This window comes from Panthera uncia, chromosome A2, assembly GCF_023721935.1.
Source record: "Panthera uncia isolate 11264 chromosome A2, Puncia_PCG_1.0, whole genome shotgun sequence".
In the NCBI taxonomy this organism is placed as follows: Eukaryota; Metazoa; Chordata; class Mammalia; order Carnivora; family Felidae; genus Panthera; species Panthera uncia.
Genome location: NC_064816.1, coordinates 97568419 through 97591390, shown reverse-complemented (window position 1 = coordinate 97591390; position 22972 = coordinate 97568419). Strand labels below are relative to the sequence as shown.

The following is a 22972-nucleotide window of genomic DNA, read 5'->3' as shown; positions in this document are numbered from 1 at the left end:
TACTTAGGCTTGCGATCTTATGTTTAGTGAGCAAATCAAACACTATAGTTATGTTCAGTATAATAATTTTTATTTCACTGCTGTCTGTTTGTTTTTTTAACATTTTGTTTCTGTTTTTATTATAGCTGTTTCACTCGATTCAGAGAACCTGTTTGGACTTGTCTAAAGCAATTGTACTCTATCAGAAGAGAATATGTTGTAAGTATGCCCTAAGTATACATATTGATCAGATAAACAGTGAGAAATAGGATATTTTGCCTTAATACATCATTTCATATGTTTAGGAAGTAAGACAAGGAAATTACTATTGAGGAGTGCTGTCTTTGGTCTTTAATTGGTGGGAAGGAGGGTCTCTAATAATTTTATCAGAAATTCTTTACATAGGTTGTGTATCATTCAATGTAAATAACTAGAACAAGAACTTTATATTGGGTCTCCCATGGGTAAGTACATATCATTTATTTTCCTAATTATAAAAACGTTTTCTCAGTTTTATGTTTGGGTTTTAAAAAAAATTGGTGGTGTTTATATTTGATTGCCCTGGCTCTCTCATATCCAGGTTTGTTCCTCTTAAAATGGAGAGAGAAAGCACATATAGGTAATTCCTTGACTATATTTTGACAATAGTGCTTCTTCATTAGCATTTTTTATGTTGGATATTGGATTATTGGGAAATAGGATTCTGCCTTAAAGTTATTACTCACAGAGTTATCTCTGAAATGCTAAATATCAAGTTATGTGTTAATATGTTTTAAAATGTCCATTCGTAGATGATTTAATAGTCTAATTTCTATATTTCTGAGACTAGAACATGGGAAGCTTTTCTATTTCTGACTGCTGCTAGACCTCTTTCCAATAATCACAAAGTAACAATTGATGATTTTCCTTCATTAGTCTTTAATTAAGACTCTTTGGGGGAAAGTACAAAATCCTAGGACTTAGAGGCAGAATTTGATAAATTTTCTATGTTACTGTTTACTAAGTTAAGACTTCTGGGCTATAGCTTCATAGTCTTGAGTTCTGAGTAAATCAAGACACAGGACATACATCCCCCACCATTTCTCTATCCCACATCCAGTTAGTCTTAAATGCTGGTTCATTTTGTTGCCTGAATAGCATTCAGTCTCCTTCCTCTCTCCATCCTCTCGCTATCTTAGTTCATGCCACCACCATCTATCACTGTCCTACTTGATTTGCTTCAGCTTCCTAAATGATCTCCTTGCCCTCTCCAGCCCATTGTCTATGCCACAGTCAAAGAGCTCCCAATGGTCTAAGCTGGGACAATTTGAGTAACAAAATAAATAACAGTAGTTCTGGATTATAACCAATAAAGTAAAGTAAAGTAAATATCCATTAAGTCAGTGTGGAAATAGACAAACAGGGAAGAAGAAACAGCTCTTCCTTATAAAATAATTTCAGTTAATAAATACAGAAGGAATGAGGGAACCACAAAATCATCATTAGGCAAATACCACAGTAAGAATTGTGGCAGGCAAGGTTCACTGAAAGGTGGCACAATTAATGGGCGAAAGTTTGAGGAGAAACTGGATATTTTCACAGTGTCATGTATTTCCTTCCAAGATTTTTAATAATTACAAAAGAAAGAAATCATAATTTTACAGTGGAGAAACCCAGTAGACACCTGAATCAAGTGATCCAGATTGATACCAGTAGTGACAATGTGTTGTTAGTATCATGTAGCCCTGGTATCATGCACTAAGAAGGCCACTCCACCTGTGTGGTTTCCTTCCCCAAAATCTGTAACCCCAGTCTAATTGTGAGAAATAAGACAAATCCACGTTGAGAGACATTCTACAAAATATCTAACCAGTACTCTTAAAGGGCATGAAGGTCATGAAAGACAAGAAAGGCTGAGGAACTGTCACAGATTGAAGGAGACTAAGGAATCTCGATAACTCAGTTCAAGGTCGGATCCTGGATTAGATCCTAGAAGAAAAAGGACATTCATGGGAAAACTAGTAAAATTCAAATAAAGTTGTGGTTTAGTTGATAGTACTCTACCAATGTTAATTTCCTAGTTTTGAAAATTATACCATGATTATGTAAGATACTAATGTTAGGAGAAGCTGAAAAGGGTATACAGGAACTCTGTTCTATTTACAGTCTAAGCCTAAAATTATTGCAAGATAAAAAGCTTTAAAAATGTACATTGAATCAAGATCCAGACTTCCATACCATAGTCTATGAATTCCTACATGATCTGGCCCAGCTCACCTCTTTAGCCACCATGCTACCTGAGGCCTTTTACTCTCACTATTTCCTATGTCTGGAATGTTCCTGCCCTAATTATCTTAAGAGTGGCTCCTTCTTGGGTGTTGGGTGGGGGGATGGGCTAAATGGGTAATGGGTACTAAGGAGGGCACTTGTTGGGATGAGCACTGGGTATAATATGTAGGTGATGAATCATTAAATTCTACTCCTGAAACCATAATTACACTATATGTTAACTAACTTGGATTTAAAAAAAAAAAAAAAAAGAGTGGCCCCCTTCTTGCCATTCAGAGCCCAGCTTAGTGGTCACCTGCTCAGAGAGGCTTTTCCTGATCACCCAGCCCAAAGCAGCTTCTCTTACTCCCCTCTTCTTACTGCTCTATCTGGTATTTTTCTTTTTGGGTTTTGTATTTGTGAGTACGTTTTTTTTTATTTTCTGTCTCCTGCCACATGAACAAAAGCTCCATAAGAGCAGGGACCTTGTGTGTCTTGTCTGTCTCTCTATTCCCAGTGGCAAGAACAGTGCCTAGTATGTATTAGATCATCCATAAATCTGTGCTGAGTGAATTAATGCTGCCAATCTAATTGGTTTTAGTTCCCTTTTTAGGAAACATCTGAAAATCTAATCAGCAATTAAATATTAATAGGGTTTTTTTGTGTGTGTCTGAATTCTTAAGTCCTGGTTAAGTTAAACCTTGTAAGTGGAAACTGGCGAGTTATCTGATACCTGTGTTGCACCTGAATTTTAAAGCTCCCTAAATTAATTTCAGTATTTGAATTTTAAAATTAAAATTAAGAAATGGGCATCCCTTCTTGGAAAATAATAGTCATCACTAAGTAATCCAAGCTGGAGTCTGATGAGGCTCAAACGTTTTCTGCCTCCCTCTGAACAACACTGCCAATTAATTAGAGTCCAGCTCTTGAAACCATTTCCCACCCTAGATTTAGTCCTCAAGTGCATAAAATAACAAAAAGTAATTTTTCAAATGCTTCAACCTGCTGAGGTTTATTCAGGAAAGAGTACATTTCACCAACTGTGTAATTGTGTAGGTGCCATGAATGGTTTCTTCCTAGCCTTAAGCTAAATATGTTCATTTATATGTGACTTGAGACTTCAAGGTAAAAAAAAAAAAAAAAAAAAAAAAGGTGACAGTAGCCTCGTGCTATTATGAACAAAAATGTGAAGTTGCTCTCCGTAGGGACATATTCGTTGTGGAATCGAGTCCCATATCAGTAAGTAGAGAGAAGGAATAGAAGGTAATATAAAACAACAAAACTTCTTATAATTATAGGTTTTTTTTAAGCTACATAGAATCATGGCTAAGCATTTAAAATGAAATAAAGTGGGATAGGAAGTGGTGAGGAAAAATAAAGTGAAATAAAGTATGTGAGGATAATAAGGCAAAAATTATAGTTAATTTAATTTTACGAGCACTTAATAGTACCCTGTATAAGATGTTATGCTCACCCTGGGGAGTCCATAGTTGGATGAGGTCCCTGTCCTGAGAAGGTTAGAGTGTCAAGATATAGAAGACACACCCCGGACCCCAACAACCTAATACCAGAAGCCAAGAGGGCGCTGCTGTCACAGAGAAACAGGGATCAACTACTTCATAGGGAAGTAGTCTTTGAGCAGACTTTGACTCAGTGTGATTCTTGAGGGGCAGAGAGGAAGGAGGATAGTCATTTATTTCTCAGGAAGAATGGATTCCAGAAACGTCTTCCTCTGGAAAGTTTCATGTGAACTACAGTCACAGATTAATAAGGAAGCAGTAACAAGTGTAACCTTCACCTTTGGATTTGTGTTTCCTGGCTAATGCTCTCATTGGAGTGGTTGTGTCAGGAATGGGGTGCATTCTGAAGGAATTCTGGATTGTTTATGAAAATAGACAAGAATCCTAGTAGCATTCAAAAAACATTTTTAGAGACACATGATGTGTAAATGCATAAATAAGTAAATGTGAAATCAGAGTAGTGGTCAAAGTCAGTCCATAGAAGGGCTATATTTTGAAAAGAAAACATTTAGGAAGCTCAGTGTCATTCTTTGCTCAGCTGTTGGTAAATGTGGATTTGGGACCAGTGGCTGTGTAACAGCCCACTATTCCATTGTTTGGATACACACTAGTTTATAAATCAGTCCCCAGGGTAGAGAAAGAAAGTGTTTTGCTGCTATAAATATTGATGTTTTGGTTACTTTTCTGTCTGCAGCTTTGTGCCCATTTCACTAAATCCTTGGAAAGTGCTAACAGTAGAAGTGCAATGTCAAAAGATACATAGAATTCTGTGACATGTTATGTTTACTGTCAAATGAATCTGCAGAAAGCTGTACCAATAACTGTCTCACCAGCAGTGTCATCTGAGCTTGTCTTTAAAAATGAGGCCAAGATTAGACATGACCAATTCATGGTTCCAGCTCTGCATTTAAAAACCCCACTGAGACTTCAACCCGATTACCTGCCCACCCTTGATCCCCACTCCCACTTCCAACCAAAAACTCATGTCATGAATAAGGTATGGAATTGCTTTGCAATCAAGTAGAATGTACCTCAGAAAGCAGAGATCAAAAAGCCAGTGAGAGAGAATAAGCAGAGGAAACCGGCCCTATATTATAGGCAGCCACAAAAGATTCCCACAGTCATACTTGACAAACCCAACTTTCTTTATTTCAGCTCGAAGCGGCACATTATCGGCTCGCTTTTCAGTGCAGAGGTCATTTTCTGGTTCTGATTACAGGGCACCAAACCCACTGACAGATGTACTCAAGTGAATTTGATCTCTCCTTTTGCAAATGGAGGGACAGCATGAAAGTTAAATGGTGGTGGGGGGAGGGCTTACCTTGTAGCTTGCCACGTGGATTTAATTTCATCCCGTCTTTCCCTCTAAAAGAGAGAGGAACTTGTGGTGGGTCTCTCCTCTCTGTAATAAAAATGCTCATTGTTCATGGCTCCTTTTGGTCTTTTCTTCATCAGTCTTGTCTCAAGAAGAAAACGAACTGGGAAAATTTCTCCGATCCCAAGGCTTCCAAGACAAAACCAGAGCAGGAAAGATGATGCAAGCAACGGGAAAGGCCCTCTGCTTTTCTTCCCAGCAAAGGTGTGTGGCCTTCACTGGGGTTCCACTGGGGGGTCAGCAGAGAATCTGGCGTCTACCCAGCCATGGAGGGGACTCTCCTGTTCTTTAGAAGTCTCTCCCCTGAGACTGAGGAGCTACTCTGTTCTCAGTTATTAGTCTGTATTTAACTCTCTGATTAAGATAACATGTATGATTTTTTTCCCTTCCTATTAATTTTTAAGTTTTTCTTTTTTTTTCATATTTCTTCTGGTCTGTAGGGAGCGTTTCATTTGGCAATCACTCTGAGTGCTGCCTAGGCTTATGTTTGACCTTCAGCATTGCCCATAGCAGTCAGGCTGATCCCCTTCTAGCCTCTGATTAAAGCAGGAGCCTAATGAGACCAGGTGGAAGTGTTCCCTGTCTGCTCTCTGTAGGCCAATTAACTTTGGAGAGGTGGTGGTCATGATTCCCGGACCCATTCTGCTCAGACCCTGGACCAGCAACATCAGCAGTATCCCCTAGAAGCTTGTTAGAAATGCAGAATTTAGGCCCCATCTCACAACTGCTGAACCCAAATCTGCATTTTAACAAGATCTTCCCAGTTGATTTTGATTCAGCACATTTAAGTTTGAGAAGCTCTGGTAGAGAGGAAATTGTGGCAGAGAAGTGACATTTTTTTTAACACTCTCATGACTCATTTTATGGTTGGTGTAGAATAAGCAGGAGCCCCTGCATACAGTTGCATTTAGTGCCTGAGGAAAGTGACACTCCTTCTCCATTCCTCTTCCTCCAGTCACTAATTAGCCTAAACATGTCACTTACTAATATTAGGCGAGATTATACCTACATAAGACATGTAGATAGTTTCCAAAAATTTTCAGGTTACAAACATTTTGCTTCCTCCAATTGTCCAAAATTTTCTTCTCTTAATTTCTTCTTCTTTCGGTCCCTGTGGGCCAAGAGCAGGCCATCAGCCTGTTACACAAGTTTCAATGAAAACCTGGAAAAGGTGGGGTGGAAGGAAGAGACCAACTGTGTCAGTTTCCCGTGGTCCTACTCCTGGGCACGTTGGTTCTCCCTAATAACATCTGGACCCTGACTTTGTGGGCAGTGCCAACTTTCATAGTTGAATGAAGCTATGTCTAATAGTTCTGCACTTGTTTTCCAAGAAAAGTGTTTGTTTATAATTTTCAGTTGTACCTTTTAATCAATCTTATTTATAATAGTTTTTCCTTGTAAAAATACTACTGAAAAAATTTAAAAGAGTCAAGTCCAAAGGAGAAAATTAAAAAGCAATTAAAAATTTCCTAATACAGATGACCCACATGTAATGCTTTGATAGGTATTTTCTATGCATATATACTTTCCCCAGCCTTACCAAGATAATTGGTTCTCAATAAATCTTTCAAAGAGTAAATTCTCATGTGTTAAACATATCACTAATTTCAGTGGGAAAAATTCTTATACATACCTGTATGCCAAGTTGTACATCAGCTTATGGGAAACAAAGCCAAATCCCTGGACACAATCACTGTAAGAGTTGCCATTACTGATCACATAATTACTTTATAACATGGCTATCCAGTTACACCGTTTCAGAGTTGTGTACCAAATTATCTCCCAGAACACACATGTGGTACCTTAAGTTTATATAATCTAACCTTTGGATATAAACAAAAACAGTAAAAGAAATCAACAGAAACAATGCAAACAGTACTTAAAAGTATCACCACTATAAACTAGCAAACTGCACTGTATCTATAATTAATGCAGCTTGGACAACTTTAAAATTTGGAAGGTGACCTCCTGCAAGGTGGCCCTGGTTTCACAGCACTCAGCTGCTGACCGGGCACATGACATCCACACCAGTCCTCCTAAATATGAACAAAATAGAGGATGACATAAAACTCTGACAAAGTTGAATTTTCAGATCTTGAATGGATGTAATTTGAAATATGCTGGGATATATTTTTAATAGAAACAGTGTCACACCAGACAGTTTTTTTGGAGTACTGCTTGCTGATCACTTAGCAAATTGATTTTTTGATCAAATAGCCATAACACCTTTTGTTCTCCATGTATACATTTTAAAAAACAACTATAGCATAGTGTTCCAGGGCATTCCACAATACGCTTAACCTGAGCCCTTCTTTTTATTACTTGGGTCACTTCCACATTTTCCTGCTAAATGATAAATGTCTTTGGAGTAGACCTTTATTTAGGCAGTTTATTAATTATTCCCCTTGTGTAGGTTTTCATCAATGAAAATGTGTACCAGTCTTCCACTAAAGCTTGGTATTTCTGGTTATTGAGTTTTTCCTTGGTCTAGACTCAGTCCTTGGTACCACAAATGAACAGGTTTTCACCTTTCTAATCTTGTGCGAAGCAAGTTACAGAAAGAAATGGAAGTGATTTTGTATGCTTTTTTCTTTCCTTCAAGATCTTAACATCTATCATCATGTCATTACCTCTTCAAAGGTTTCTGTCTAACTTTACAACAGTCAAAGAAATTAAGAATATTTTATTCATAAGACTCTTTTTCAGCCAGTTTAGGGAAATTGGCAAGGTCCAAGGGAAGAGAAGAAGGAGTCCAGAAATGAACAGGATTCTTAGGTGGACAGCTGAGGACTCTTTCTCTCTTTAAATAGAAGTCTCCAGTTTTATAAACTTTCACACCAGCATTTGTTTTACTGACTTATTTGATAGTCATTGCTACAACTGTGCATTCAATTTGATGAAAGGTCGTATTAAATTTAATCCAATGGTGATAAAGGACAAGCTTACTTTATGGCACCATAATATGTCTTTGAAAACCACCTGCAACACTTTGGTAGGATGATATGAGCAAACTACTTTTAGAGAAGTGCTGACTATTTAAAAACAATGCTTTACAGAAAAGAGGAAAACTGGAGAAAATAATAAAGGGTTTTTTTCTTAAACAGTTTATTGGCCCATCTGTAATCTTCCCGTGCTCTACACATGTGAGGCACTGCAGAAGCTAGTGGAGATGCCAAGCGCTGACTTCAGCTCACTAACACCACTGTTCCCTTCCGCTAAATAAGTTTGCATTTCAGTTGAGATGTAATTCTTCATCTTATTTTTATGTCTTGAACCTGTGCCCTGCAAGTTCATGCAGACAACTGTATCTTAAGAGTGTAATTCATGTAATGTTACTCATCTTGGGTAGGAAGATGGGAGAAGCAGTATTTCCCTCCCCTGTAAAATATTGCATCCAAAGTTTGATATGCCTCAAACATTTTTTTTTACTTAATAAATGATGATATGTTACAACTAATAATTATTTTCTATCCACTTCATTGTATGGTATACATTCATTTATGGTAGAGTCCTTAAGTTTTGTTTCTTTATAAGGCTCAATCCTATAACCTGTCTGAATGTACCTAACACAGTAGATCCACAGTGCTTCTCTCCCTTCCTAGACCATTTAAAAATTCTTCTGTTCATGCTTTATTCTCTGTGACTGTGGGAGCATTTGGAGAGTAATCCAACAATGACCTAGCCAGGGAGACCCTAGTCAAATACAAGTCCACTCCTTCTCAAAGAGCCAGGCTTCAGAGGAGCAGAAGCAGGGAATGCCAAGAATAGAGATGGGAAATGGTTATGCCTTGACCCTTCTCCATGAACGCAGGATTGGTTCCAACTCCAGACAGGTATTCTTTGCCCAGGCATGAAACCACCCCCAACAGTACTGTTGGAAACCCTTCCCAATGGTACATTCAAGTAATAGTTATCTAAGGAATGAGTACATGGGTAATCATTTCTGGTGAACTCATCAGTTCATACGTTTCAATTATAATCCATCAAATATTTCTGCAGCATTGTCTATATTCTAGGCACTGTTCTGGGCTCATGAGTTTAAGATTGGTAAACTGTCAAGGATGCAAACTGATGGCCCGCCTAGTTTCAAGATTATGGCTTTATCCTCTTGTCTAGGTTGGCCTTGCGAAATCCATTGTGTCGATTTCACCAAGAAGTGGAGACTTTTCGGCACCGGGCCATCTCCGACACTTGGCTGACGGTGAATCGCATGGAGCAGTGCCGGACTGAATACAGAGGGGCATTATTATGGATGAAGGATGTGTCACAGGAGCTTGATCCAGACCTCTACAAGCAAATGGAGAAGTTCAGGAAGGTAGGATATTTTATGAAGGTTACCAAGAGGGGTACCTGCTGAAAGGTAATGAGGTGTGATTTGAATCACTCTAGTGAAGAAGACATAACTCAAAAGCACCAAGGATGCAATTAATCATCACCAGTGTCTTTTTATGTGACAGAATACCAATTAATGTGATATATAATTCTCTAAGGGTATATAGAAGAGACAGCTGGAAATTGCTGGGATTTAGTAACTAGTTCTAATTGAAGTCGGATTTTCATATAATGTACACTTTTTGTAAGGTTGTCACTTTAAAATGCTTTTTCATGCATAACTAAAAATCAAGATTAGATCAAATGAAAGTGGGAAGTGAGGACAGGCTATTGGAGAAATCTTTTTTAATTGCTAATGAGTATTAAAATTAATAGAATAATAATGTTCCTTTGTTTTGTGAAGTGGTTGAGAAGCAGTGGGGTTTGGTTGTGGGATTAACTAATGTGGCATCTGCAATAGACCACTTCAGAAATTTGTCTGAGGATAATAGATTGCTGAGGAGGTGGGTATGCTCTTAAATTTCCCTGAAATAACTGGTGAGTAGCAGAAGAACAATATTCCCTTGTTTTTTTAATTCTCTTGCGTCAATTTAGCTGTTTGGAGATTTGGCCATACGAAGACATATCCTACCACTAGGTGGCAGTCATATACTGAGTATTTATGAATATGTAGTGACTGTTGTGTACAGTCTTGGTAGTTCTTTGTTTGGTTGATTTGGATGTATTTCAGGATGTGAAAGAAAAAAAAAATCAAGCAAATGTTAGGTTTGACATAATATTGTGTCAATTATCTTGCTCATTTCAAATGATCCATTTGTAATTAGTGATGTTGCTTAAAATCTCAAGATTTCTTTTTAGGTACATCATGTGGAGTTGTAAATGGGAAACCCTGCTAGTGCATAGGAGGTTGTGTGTGTGTGTGTGTGTGTGTCTGTGTGTCTGTGTGATGGGGGAAAGGAGGGACCTTCTGTTGCTTAAGAATAGGGTCACCAATTCTTGGCTTAGTATTAGATTGATACAAATTCTTTTAAAAGCCAAATTTTATTTTCGTTTACAATTTGGAATCCCTCTCTATGAAGGGACTTGGAGTTTATTTTCTGATTATAGATAACCTTAATGTAGTAGCAGCATCTAAATTCTTGGCAAGACAGATTTCTGAATTCATGGAAAATATGAACTGAAAAGGCATGAACTAGTAAAACTCACTCATTCTATAAATGGGAAAATCAAGGCCCAGCCTACATGAGAAATTTCCTGACTTTCTAATCAGGCCAGTAATTTGGTTTGTCTTTGACACTTTATTCGGGGGTTGGAGGAGGATGGAGTAGAGAAGTTCAAACAAACAAACAAACAAGACCGTACTTGCAGGCAATAGTGCCAGTCATTTTATATTTACTATTTCCTTTCAGCCTCACAATAATCAAGATACAAATTTAATTTTATAGATGAAGAAAGTGATACCTAGGTTAAGTAACAAGTCCAAGGTCAGACAAGGAAATGAAAGTCAGAATCTTAGAAAATAGGCATAATTTTTTTCCTTAAGAGGAAAAAAAAAGTTGAAGAACATATCTAAAATTGACAGTCATTTTCATAGTAATACCTGTCTGTGATTTATTTATCCAACAAACATTTATTGAATGCCTTTTTTTGTGCCGTGTAATAAAAATAAACATACACTTACTCTGGAAGGCAGAATTTCACGTGGAATTGTGTTTATTTGGTTTTGTTTTGGAGGGTGGTTACTAGCTGTGTTAGGATGAAATAAAAACCAAGCTCTTCGTCATTTGGGTTGAATGTTGAAACACTACCCACTCTTTAGTGTCATCAATCTGTTGATTTTGGAAAATATGGTTTAAAAAAATTTTTTGCTATGCAGAAGTAGCTGAAGCAATGCCTTACTCTACAATCCCATGTGCCCTGGATTTAATTTAATAGCTGAACATGGTGTACTTTGAATTTAGGGAAAGAATTTTTTTTAAAGAAGTCTGTATTCAAGTGGATATTTGATTAGGCAGGACTGTCCATGAGGACAGGGACCAGATTTGTCTTTTCACTGGCCAGCACCTGGCCCCCAAGTTAGCACTCGTATCAGATGGTCAGATTCCAGCCATTGAGCTTGAAGTTCCAGACTGTGTTTCTCAGATCGATAGGGATTCCCACCACCCACACCTGGAATTGACATATGGTTTTGTAGGTAAGAAGTAACATTATTATTTTGTGGCTTGCCGCTTTCTTTGGAATGGATTTAAATTGTGGAATGTGCTGTTTGCTTGGAGTTTATAACATGAAATTTAACTGTGAGCAAGCTTTAGTGTTTTGTCCCAGTGGGATTCCATTTTAAACAGTCTCCATTTATCTCTCAGAAACATGCTACTGAAACACTTTTCTGTATCCTCTGGGAGAGGGGTCTGGCTGTGGGTGGCTTCTTAGGTGCCACTGTGGGAAGGAGAATTTCAGTCTCTGCAGAGCCAGCTGTCACCTTCATATTTCAACTGATGAATCCTGAACGAAAAGTGGTATTTTTCAGTAAAGTCAGTTCTTTGGGTTCACACTTTCTGAGGAGACAGAATTCTAATTCATCTTCACAGATGTGATCCCCTGAATTGCAATCTTTAGTATGCATTCATTCATTTATTCTTTCATCCAGCAAATGATATGGAAGCCCCACTGCATGGTAGGCCAGATGCAGAAAGGTATAGTAGTGAATAAGTAGACATGATCACTGCCCTCCTGTCACATGTAGTCACTTGGGGATCAAGCAAGTAAACTTGATGCAGTATGATGAACCATTGTCTGTGGTAGCACATGGTATCATGGGAACACACAGGAGGGGCTTCTCAAAGAAGCATAACCACCTCTGTGTTCTCACTAGCTCACCCAGAAAATATAGAGAAGGGGTTGGAAGGACCCAAGCTTTGAGGCTGGGAGAGCTGCTTGGGAGGCTCTTGTACAAATCTAGGTGAGACATGGGGTGCCACAGAACCAAGATGCACGTAGACCAGGGAAATATATGTTCTGCCCTCTCCTACACTCCACAGTAGCAGCACTTTAATTACAGAGTCTTCTGTCTTCTTAGAAATGTGCAGAATAAGTATAAATAAATAAATAGCAAGATCAAGTGGACTTTCCCTTCCAACCAAAGCTTTTCTCACAGTATTTTCAAAGTGCTAAGAAACTTTTAAATAACACACCGTGAGCATGACCAAAACGATGAATGAAAAACTTAAAATTAAACAAAGCAAATAATCTGTTTTCATTCTGGCAACCTTTGAAGCACATAGGCCTGATGACAGATCTCTCAGCAGCAACACTAATAAGCATTTATTAAGTGCCTATATTTGGGGATGGAAATACAAAGAGGTGGAAAAGCTTGATCCCAGCCCTCAAGAAGGACCCTGCTAGTCATCTGTTCCTTGTCAAAATTACCGTGATAAACAAGACACCTGGAGAGTGTGGCCATATGTAGTTATTCTCCTAAAGACCAAATAATAGGAAATGGTGGATGAATTTAAATGTTCAGGGCTGGATGACTGTGAGCAGTAGGAAGCCCCTCCTGACAGTGTGATTCACCCCAGGAGGGAAATGGACGGGAGACTACACCACAAAGTATTTTATGAGCAGTTACAACGTGTGATATATGTGCCCTTTGAAGGCAGAGTAAAAGGGTATGATTTAAAAATAGAAGTCAGCTTCTTGTAGCAGATTACATCAGCTTAAGTTGTGAGCTCACAGAAGAGCTTTTGCAGCCTGATGCCCTTGAGAGAGTCCTCCTGTGGTCAATTAAATGTCTTGTTTTTCTTGAAAGTCAGAAATGGGATGGAGGGTAATTATTCTAAATGGAATAAAAGCCGTGTTAGGTGTAAGAAAATAGTTCTGAATCCTCTAAAGAGATAATATGGAAATGTATACGTGGGCATTTGTTATGAGTCAGAGTCCTTATAGACAAGGACAAGGGAACCAGCGTTTTAATGAGGGCCATTTATTAAATGGCTTAATGAAATCCTACAGCATTTGTCTAGGGTTTCATCACCATAATTCAAAAGGGTATCTAAAACATATTGTAGGAAATATGAATGATACACACTGGCATTCTTGGGCTTGTGTCTTTTTAAAATTGTGTTAGATTTTGGAGAGCTGTTAATTTACTAAAGTCCCATTATCAAAGGATATGTTACTGTGAGAAGGTTTCTTAACAAATGGCTTAATAGGTGGGACCTCGCTGGGGTCATCAGCCCATGGTGTTCCTGTGTCCTGACTGAAGGTTTGGATCTATAGAGCTTGGTCAAGGACTAGTAAACAGCAGTATTGACATTAGAGAGTTTTTTTTTTTTTCTTGTGGACAAAGACTTGGGTTAATTAATTTGACAGTATCATTAATTACTGCTGAAATCATTGGTCTTTGTCAGAGGTCAGGCTCTTTTAGCAATTGAGGGCAGGTCCCACGGGAGCTGGAGACGCCAAGAGATGCAGGAGTATCACCACTCAGCCATCTCCTCATTCTGAGATAAAAAGCCTTTCCTTTTTGCCTGGGCCCTCCAGCTTTCTGGCTTACAAGAGTATTCTGCTTCATTTCAGTGCTAAGGGCAGGGCTGAGACCCCCCAATGAGTTGTGTTGAGTGAGCATGGAGAATTTCAGGTTTGGGTCCACACAATAGACCAACACCACCGTGCCTGCTTAAGCAGTGCCTTGACTCCAGGACTTGCTTTAATTCATACATAAAAGGGAAGGGTGTTCGGCCCATTATCAATTCTGTCTCTTCCAGTGCTACAATCCTATGCACTGGCTTGAGCTCTTTGATGAGGTGAAAGTTCCTTTTGTAAAGCTAACATACTCTTTAACCTATCTGTTTCATAACTCTCCATTTTCTTTTGTTGGTTTTTGGTGTGTGTTTGTTGTTTGTTTTGGTTGTTTAACTAGGGCCCCTGTTTTTTGTGGTCCCCAAGAAGACCAAATCGGGTTGCTAAACCTTACCCTTGGGTGGTGGTTTCTTTATACTACCTGAATGCCATAGGAAAAACATGCCATTTCCATATGGTACCACTGGGAAGGGAACAAATAATTACACCCTTGCTTTCATGTTTAAATTTCATGAGGTGAGGCCTTTGGGGCTCTATGTGTCTTTATTAATTTCCCCCCTGAACTTGGCAAATGACAAAAATTAGTTTCAGGGTTAAGCCAAGACCATTTGGAATAGCAGGCATGAAACATAACTTACAAACCTGGTGTCTGGCCGGCTGTGGCTCCTGATTGGAAATACAGACAAAGGAGCATGACCTCAGAGTTCGGATGGCTCTACCCTCTGTCTCCAGCCCTGCCTACACCAGCTGGGACAGCTTGGATAGGTCCTGGTAAGTCTATGGCAATTTTCTCAATCACTAAAGGAGAAATAGGTACTAGATGACCGCCAAGCTCTCTTCCAGCTGTAATATTTTTCATATTCATTCTCTAAGTTGTTAAGGTCTGAAATTGTTAAGTTCATCTGTAGAGAGGTGTAGACACTGGTACAGAGCTAACATGTCCTTTGTCAGTGAAGTGTTTTCCTCTTAACTCTGGGTAAGTATTGGTCTTGTTGAGTCGGCTTGGTCTTGTCACTGTTGCTTTAATCTTAGACTCTGGAAAAGAATATTTCACTCACAAGATAAATCTTGGGCAGAGGAGACTTAAATTTTTACAAAATGAGTATAATTATATTTTTATTTACAGAATACTTTTGCAAGGGTCAGAAACCTATGGCCCATGGGCCAGCCACCTGTTTTGGTAAATGAAGATTTTATTGTAACATGACCATGCCCATTCATTTATATATTATCTATGGCTGCTTGCATGATACCATAGGGGTATGAGTAGTTACAACAGAGACTGTGGTCTGCACAGCCAAAAATTTTTAGCCTCTGCCCCTTTTACAGAAAAGAGTTTGCTGGTCCTTGATTTATAGACACCTCTAATGCATGCTGAAGTTAAGAAACTTTAAGAATTTAAAAATGTCTAATTGCGATAAAACACATAACACAAAATTTGCCATCTTAACCGTTTTTAAGGGTCCAGTTCAGTGGTGTTAAGTATATTCACTTTGCTGTACAGAAGATCTCCAAAACTTTTTCATCTTGCAAAACTGAAACTGTGTACCTATTAAACAACCACTCCTCATTTGCCCCTCCTATCATTCCAGCCCCTGGTAACTATCATTCTACTTTCTGTTTTTATGAATTTGACTACTTTAGATACCTCATATAAGTAGAATCATGCAGTTTTTGCCTTTTTGCGACTAGCTTATTTCCCTTAGCATATTGTCTTCAAGGTTCATCCATGTTGTAGCATGTGGCAGGATCTTTTCTCTTTTCAAGGAATAATAATAGTTCTAAGGAGTAGTATTTCACTGTATGCTTATACCACCACATTGTACTTATTCATTTGTCGACAGACACATTTAAGTTGCTTCCATCACTTGGCTAGCGTAGATAGTGCTACTTATGGATATTGGTGTGCAAATAGCTCTTCAAGACCCTCCTTTGAACCCCAAATGCATAATAAACAAATATAATATACATCTTATAAATATTTGTACTCCTGAATGAAATTTAATCCTTCCATTGAATAAAAATAAGACTTAGGTTATACGAGCAAGGAGTTGTTTGATTTTATCCTAGAAAATACTGTCTACACAATACTAATTCATAATTTATATTCTGTAATTTCTGTAAGAATAGTAAATATTGATATGTTTAAAAATAAACCTTTAGAATAGCATAAAAGCAAATGTTTTGGTTTGAAATAGATTTTTTCACAGAGGAGTGGAGAGGACTACTTCTCTCTTGAGAGAGGTATCAAATCTTTGCATATGGCATTTCTCCAGTTGTTTGAAGGAAAAGCCTGCTTAACTCTCAAGTTTCAGAGTAGACTGGACAAAAGTGTGTTATCGAAGTGTGAACTGATCCCGTCCAAGATAGTTTTCCTTTTGCCAAATTGTCTGGCTTTTCTTCCTAAGACTTATATGTATTGGATGGCATATGCAAACCTGGTTTCTAGAATTTCATGGGTGATAATATACAAAACATAAGATTTTACTGAGTAGAACCATCAGGTTCCAGATCAAAATGCTGCTGTATAATGAGCCCATTTTATAACAAGGGCTTCTCAGTGTGTTAGCAGCTAGAATGTCTTGGATGGATTCATTATTTCCGTATTTCATCATGTTGTGCTTTTGGCTGCAGGGTCAGAGGAGTGGCTAGTGCCCATGACACTCTCCCTCCCCTCCCCCTAGCCCAACCGCAGACTGTTCCATCTGCCTCTGTCTACTTTTGGTAGCTCCTGAAGAAGGTGTCATTTTAGATTATGGTTAAATGGAAAATCACTGTATTCAAGAAGTATGATATACTAGTTACTGTCTCTCTAGTCTCCGAGTCTGCCATATCTGTCTATCCCTCTAGATTAGCCTCTTCCTTTTGATTAACAGCTCAGATTCATCTTTCCCAGCTAGTCCTCTTATTCTCTCTTGGCAAATTGCTTGCAATTCTTGCCATCTTAAGGAATTTAGTGTAAAAAAAAAAAGACAGTGGTAGCTGGTGGGTTAGCTAAGCACTTTGGTTTTAAATGTTTATGCTTGAGAGATTTGTCCCACTATGCTATTATTCTTATTTTACAAAATGGTGGCTTACTTAGGTACACAAAATAGAATGTGATTTTATTTAATTTCCAACAGAGGCAATATACTACTTCCTGAATGCCAGTAACTTCACAATACTGTACGTTGCTTTTATTTGAGTTAAAAAGAATTTTCTTCAGAAACATTCCTCTTCACAACCAGACTTTTCAGTGACAGAGAAAAAATCATGATTTGATGGTTTCTAAATTGTCACTTCTACATCAGACTGGATTTTTTAATTGGCTATGGAGAGTTAGTCTTTCAGAAAGAAAGCTCTATATCACAATTACTTTGGGAGAAATCTGTGTTCTGTGTTAGTTTGCCATCAAGGGATATTGAAAGGTTTTGAGTAGCACTCTTTAAATTGATTGGGTTAATTTTTGAGAAACCTCCAACAAAGCATTTCTAACAAGATTTATTCAAGTAGTAATCGCCACATGATGGAGTCAAAGGCTGTTAGTGGTTTCATGGGTTCTCCCGTCCCTCAGGAAAACTCAGAATCTTCTTGCATCCAAGTCCTAAGTTGATCTATACTTTATTGTTTGAACTATCAAAAGAATGAGTTAATAGAAAACTGGTATTTCGATTCACAGTTCTGAGATTTAAAAAAAAAGCAAATAGTAAGAAGATAGTTGATGATTCCTTGATCTCTAGAAAACTGACATAATACTAATCTCAGAGGGAAATTAGCCATGGACGCCCACATGTCACCCCATTTATGACTGGTTCATGGTGGCTCTGTTCGCTGAAGCATGCACAGTTCTCCACCAGCTACTTCTCTCACGGTGGCTTCATGTTGCCTCCTTTAGGAAATTTTTGGTGAAAGTAAAACTTTGAATAGAAAGCAGCTTTAAAGTGTGTATGCTGAGCTCTTCTAGCATAAAACTTTCAGGACAATTCTAGGTGTAATAGAACTATTTGAAAAACTTCTGTTGCATATTCAGCAATTATCCTACACTTAATCATTGCATAAGATGAATGAAATTCATATACAGGAGCCCTAAAATCTTACACTGGCCAATTTCACATGGACTCAGGGAGCCCTAAGAAGAAGCAGGCCCTTGAAAGGCCATTGGTATAACTTTGACATGCAATTCCCACATGCATTAATCAGGCTTCTGTTGTTCCCATCAAATGAAATATGATTTTAGGGCTTGGTAACACTTCACAGTTGATTGGCTCTTTCTATCCAACTACCCATCTATCTGTCCATCCATCTATTTAAATTCACTCCCCAGCTGTGATCTTGAGACAACTATTGTCATTTAGATGTTGATTCCTTACTGTGGTTCTTCTAGTGACTGCTGACATTGGAATAGGGGGTACTTCTCAAGATAGATTAATTATATAAACAAATTGAAGAATATTGTTTTTTTTGTTTTGTTTTGTTTTTTGTTTTTGTTTTTTTTTTCTGCTTTGTTCCTTTAAATAGTTCCTCCCCTCCTCTGGGCTTGAGAGGTGGGACTCTGCATTCTTATAAGCAAACATAGTTCATGGGTATTAGTTCATGTTCTGAGAGAGGTCCAGGCAAAGACACTTGGAAAATAACCCACATATAGGGAAGAAGAGCCATATGAAAAGCCCATAGATTAATGTATAGGAAATAAATAAATTTCTCACATAGGGAAACTGAAAAGAAGCTAGCAGAATAAAATTTATTACATTTAGGATCTTGTTCCCCTTTAATTTTTTCATCTTAAATTAGGGGGGAAAGGATACACGAGAACCTGGCAATAGTGATTGCTTCTGTGGCAGAGGACTAGATTGGGGGATGAGAGGAGAGGGTTGAGAATGAGGTTGGAGTTGCACCATATGAATGAGAACAGATAAGATTTGGTACAAGGAAAGAGATAAAATGAGAGGAAACTCCAAGTTGACAAAAACAGATGAGAAGCCAGGTTCCAAAGGTGATGTCACATGGGCAGCCAGATGAAGAAGTTGGAAGATGAAGTCATTTTCAAGAGCCATCAGCAGGGGGAGAGCCATGTGAGGTGGTGAAGTCACTGAAGAAAAGAAGGATCAAAGGCAGATGCCTGAGGGAAACCCACCAAAATCAAGAAAGAAGAGAATGCTTCTTTTGAAAGCCTTCACTGTTCTAAGAGAACTGGAACAAGCAGAGTTTCGCATATCCTGAAGGGTTTAGGGAAAAGGTGAGAAAGCAAGCAGATAACTTTTCCCATCTCGTCTCAATTGCGTCCTGGAAGGAAGGAGTTGTCTGAATTGCACCAGTGAGAATGCACGGAAAAATCCTTTCCCAAAACAGAATCAAAGGGGGAGAGGGCAACTATTTTAGAGGGAACAGCCTCCATGTTTTGGACCCCACATTAGGTCCTTGCAGTTGCATTGCAGCATTGTATAGGCTGGTATTGGATCTCTTAATGTGGAGGTTTTCTGCCGGCTTGAATGACATGTTCTGTGTTCATTGTCCACATCTAATTCTCGTGCATGCTGATTAATATGCTCATACATCTTGCTGGCACTAAGTATCTCTCTCAACTCTTCTCTCTAAATCTAGCAATTTCATCAGTTCCTTTTAATTGGTAGTCTTACACATTTTACAGATGAAACCAAGCATACTTACATGCCTGTGAGCCCTGATTTTTGTCATTAAAATTTCTAAAGAAGTAATATCAGTTGTCGTGAATCAATCTCTGTTCCCTTTGGCTTCCCAGTGTTTATTTATTACCAGTTTATTTTTAATACTCTTACAAGGGCCTCTTAATGCTCCTAATGCTCTAAAAAGAAATTGAAATACATTCAGGTTCTAAACCACGCATCTTTTTGCACACACATTGTAGATTGGGCTCCCGCAAACAAAGTATACATGTCAAAATCAGATATGACTGGGAAGGCATAGGGACTTAGTAGCCACCAGGGCTTTCAGACTGCATGGGGGACTCAGGTTTCACCCAGATTTTATCATAGTCACCATAAATCAATGTTTTAAAAAGTTGAAAGCATCTTTAATTTTAAAGATTGCCATATCTTCCACATCCAGACTGTGTAGGCGATGCTTCCTCACCCTCCTTCCCCAAGCCCTGCCAGGAAAAGCCAATGATTTGTAAATTGAAGCTATGTCAGCTAAAGCTTTTATTGGTACTTATTATCTGGGCCTCCGTCTGCTTTTAATTTTAATTCTCTGCTGAAAGAACTAGTTTGGCCTTTCTCTTTTTTCTTTTTCTTTTCCTTTCTTTTAATTTTTGCACATCTTTCCACTTTAAAAAGTAACAGCTAAAAGTAGTGATGTGAGCCAGACAATGGTTTCCAAAGTTAGCGTCCCTCTTTCCTATCCGTAGTGTATTTTGGGTTTGGGGCAAACCTCTTGTTTTCCATATTGACCTACTTGCCTCTCTTCTCTGCCTGGCATGTCCCCATTTCCTCCACCATTCTACAATTTCAGCTAATACATCATGTAAGTAAAGTAAACATTAAGAAGTTGATGCTAGGAAAGAGGGTTTTGAGAATAAAATAAAAGATTTAATCAACTTTTTCACCTATTTGATTGAGAAAGTAAGAACAACGTATTTTAAGAGAATGTTAAACATGAGTTGTGCAAAAGTCAAAATACTGCTCATTTTAAAGATATCTTTTTTCTAGTACAAAAGCACAGCCGATATTTAAGTCTACACTGAACAATATGATCACTTTATTTATATGAGATAATTAACATATTTGAATTTTTTCCCAGCCTCGAGTTTTTCTTAGCATTCTGCCATATAGATAGATGTAGCAGCCACTTAAATATGTACACAATGCGGAATATTTCTGATTAAATATTTGTAAAATGCTCTTCAGTTTAAAAAGCTGTTTCATATTCATTACTTCATTAAAGCTAGACAGCAGCAGTTCAGCGAGGGCATGAATTCATTGTCCTGTTTCTAAGCTAAGACGGAAAAGGCAGAGTCTGACTTACCTTTGGCTACTTATATGAATTGGAATTTGGACCCAGGTCCTCTGAATCCAAAAAATTAATGCTCCTTCTACCATTTCTGCCCCAAGTTCTTGCTAATCCAATAAGTGGATCCCTGTGTGTAGTGAGAGAAAATGTTTTTGTGGGGGAGGAGACCAGTTTTGCATTAAAGTAGCAGCCACATCTTCCAGCACATTCTGCATCCTCTGTTCTCATTTTTTTCTGACCCCAAAGACTTATTATACTAGTACTCTTAAAGAGTATTTGGAGTTTTTCTTCTCACCGAGGCAATCTGTCAATTTGTCTTCTAATCTAGTCACATTGCTGTATTCAGCATTTAGTACTTCTGTTGTACCTTGCTCTCTAAGTGCACTTTTGAAGTGAAATGACTGGTGTTCATCATGGGTTCCTTGGGGTCAGGTGCCTGAATCCGTAGCAATATACTTTAAGCTCAGAGCCCAATGTCTGAACAAATGCTGTAAGGCTCATGGATGGAGAGTAGACATCACAAAGGCCAGCATTCTCTCCAAGGCTCCTGTGCATATCAGCCTGTAGGTTTAAAACCAGTACAGTATGGAAAGATTTTGACTCCTAAGAAGAAAGTATCCAAGGCCCTACAGCAAATAGGCACAGGTAGATAGATAGCAGGCCATGTGATGTTTCCAGTGAAGGACACACATACAACCAACCCTGAGTCAGGGCCTCTGTGGCCCATGTTGAGCATAAGAATCTTCTGAGAATCAAGTTGGACAGAGAACCCTGAGTCCCACCTAAGGATTCTGATTCAGGAGGCCTAGAGTGGGGCCCAGAGCTCTGATTTTCAGTGAGCTCCCAAGGTGATTCTCTTGCTGGGGAATCCTTGACCACATCTTGACATTTATTTTCCCAGAGCACCACTGTGGGATAGCTGATGCTCATAATGATGACCGATCCATCAAAAAAGGTGATTTTGCTCTTTCAACAAGATAGACATTCAAAAGGACAAGTGTTTCATAGATGAAGATTTCTTATTTTTAAAGTATTTTTAAAAAATAGAGGAAACTTGAATTATATGGAAAAGTCAGTTAAATGAAACCACTTGATTCCCCCAGGGGTTCTACTATATTAAGCATTATTGTGCTTTTTGGCAATCACCATATATGTTTTCTTAAACCCTAGAGCCTGGAGATTTGTATACCACAGACACTCAAATATGCTTACTTTGCTCATCTACAATTAGTATTAATCTTGCTAATTAAATATTTTCTCCTATTTCCATTAAATTCCCCTCAGTATTCTTCAGGCTGACTCAGAAAACTGAAAAAGCTAGAATGGAGCCTCAGGTTAGTTAATATCTAGAATTGATTCCTCAAGATCATGCTGCTTTGTGGGCACATGGCAAACAATTCTGAGAATTCATTTATACATGTTCAACACAGGGAACTTTCCAGGAGCAATCTGGCACTGTTAGTGCCCTGATATGCATGTTAAAAAAATGCAGCATCACAAGTAAATCTCCCCCCTCTACATCCTTCCTGGTTCATGTGGTTTATCTAATGCCTGGAACTGGTCCATCCTCTTGGGACAAGATCATCCTAAGACAGAGAAGGCTTCATCACCAGGTTCTGTAACACTGCCATTGTTTTACTCTGTGGTTTGTTAGGGCTAACATTATTCATAAGAAATAATGTCCTGGCTGTGAGGTACTTTCTGTAGCGAGTACCAAGATGTTGAGAACGAGTTAGGGATGGTATGAAAACAGTAATTCTCGTTTGTTGTAGAATGACATTTATGGCCATGCGTGAGAGGCTGTGAAATTATAAAGGAAGACTGTCAGGAATATAGTACCTTGGCATTTCTTGACAAATGTTCAGCCATTCTTGAATAGGACAAATGAAACTTTGAAGTTGAATGTAATAGTAGAAATAACAAAATTTGTAAATACATTATTAAAGATTTATCATGTGCCAGCATTTTGCATAAATAG

At 38.3% G+C, this 22972-nt stretch overlaps 1 protein-coding gene across 26 annotated transcripts in view; it reads left to right on the top strand.

The window, feature by feature from the left end:
* ICA1 (islet cell autoantigen 1) overlaps nucleotides 1-22972 on the top strand; it is a 148930-nt gene that overhangs the window by 29006 nt on the left and 96952 nt on the right. For all 26 annotated transcript variants that reach the window (XR_007460002.1, XR_007460003.1, XM_049641540.1 and 23 more), the window contains 3 exons: nucleotides 126-198; nucleotides 5202-5325; nucleotides 9238-9436. Coding sequence is in view for 24 of the 26 variants with exons in the window: in XM_049641540.1 (XP_049497497.1) it covers nucleotides 126-198; nucleotides 5202-5325; nucleotides 9238-9436 (396 nt within the window). In the remaining 2 variants the exon portion in view is untranslated. The remainder of the gene's footprint in view (nucleotides 1-125; nucleotides 199-5201; nucleotides 5326-9237; nucleotides 9437-22972) is intronic.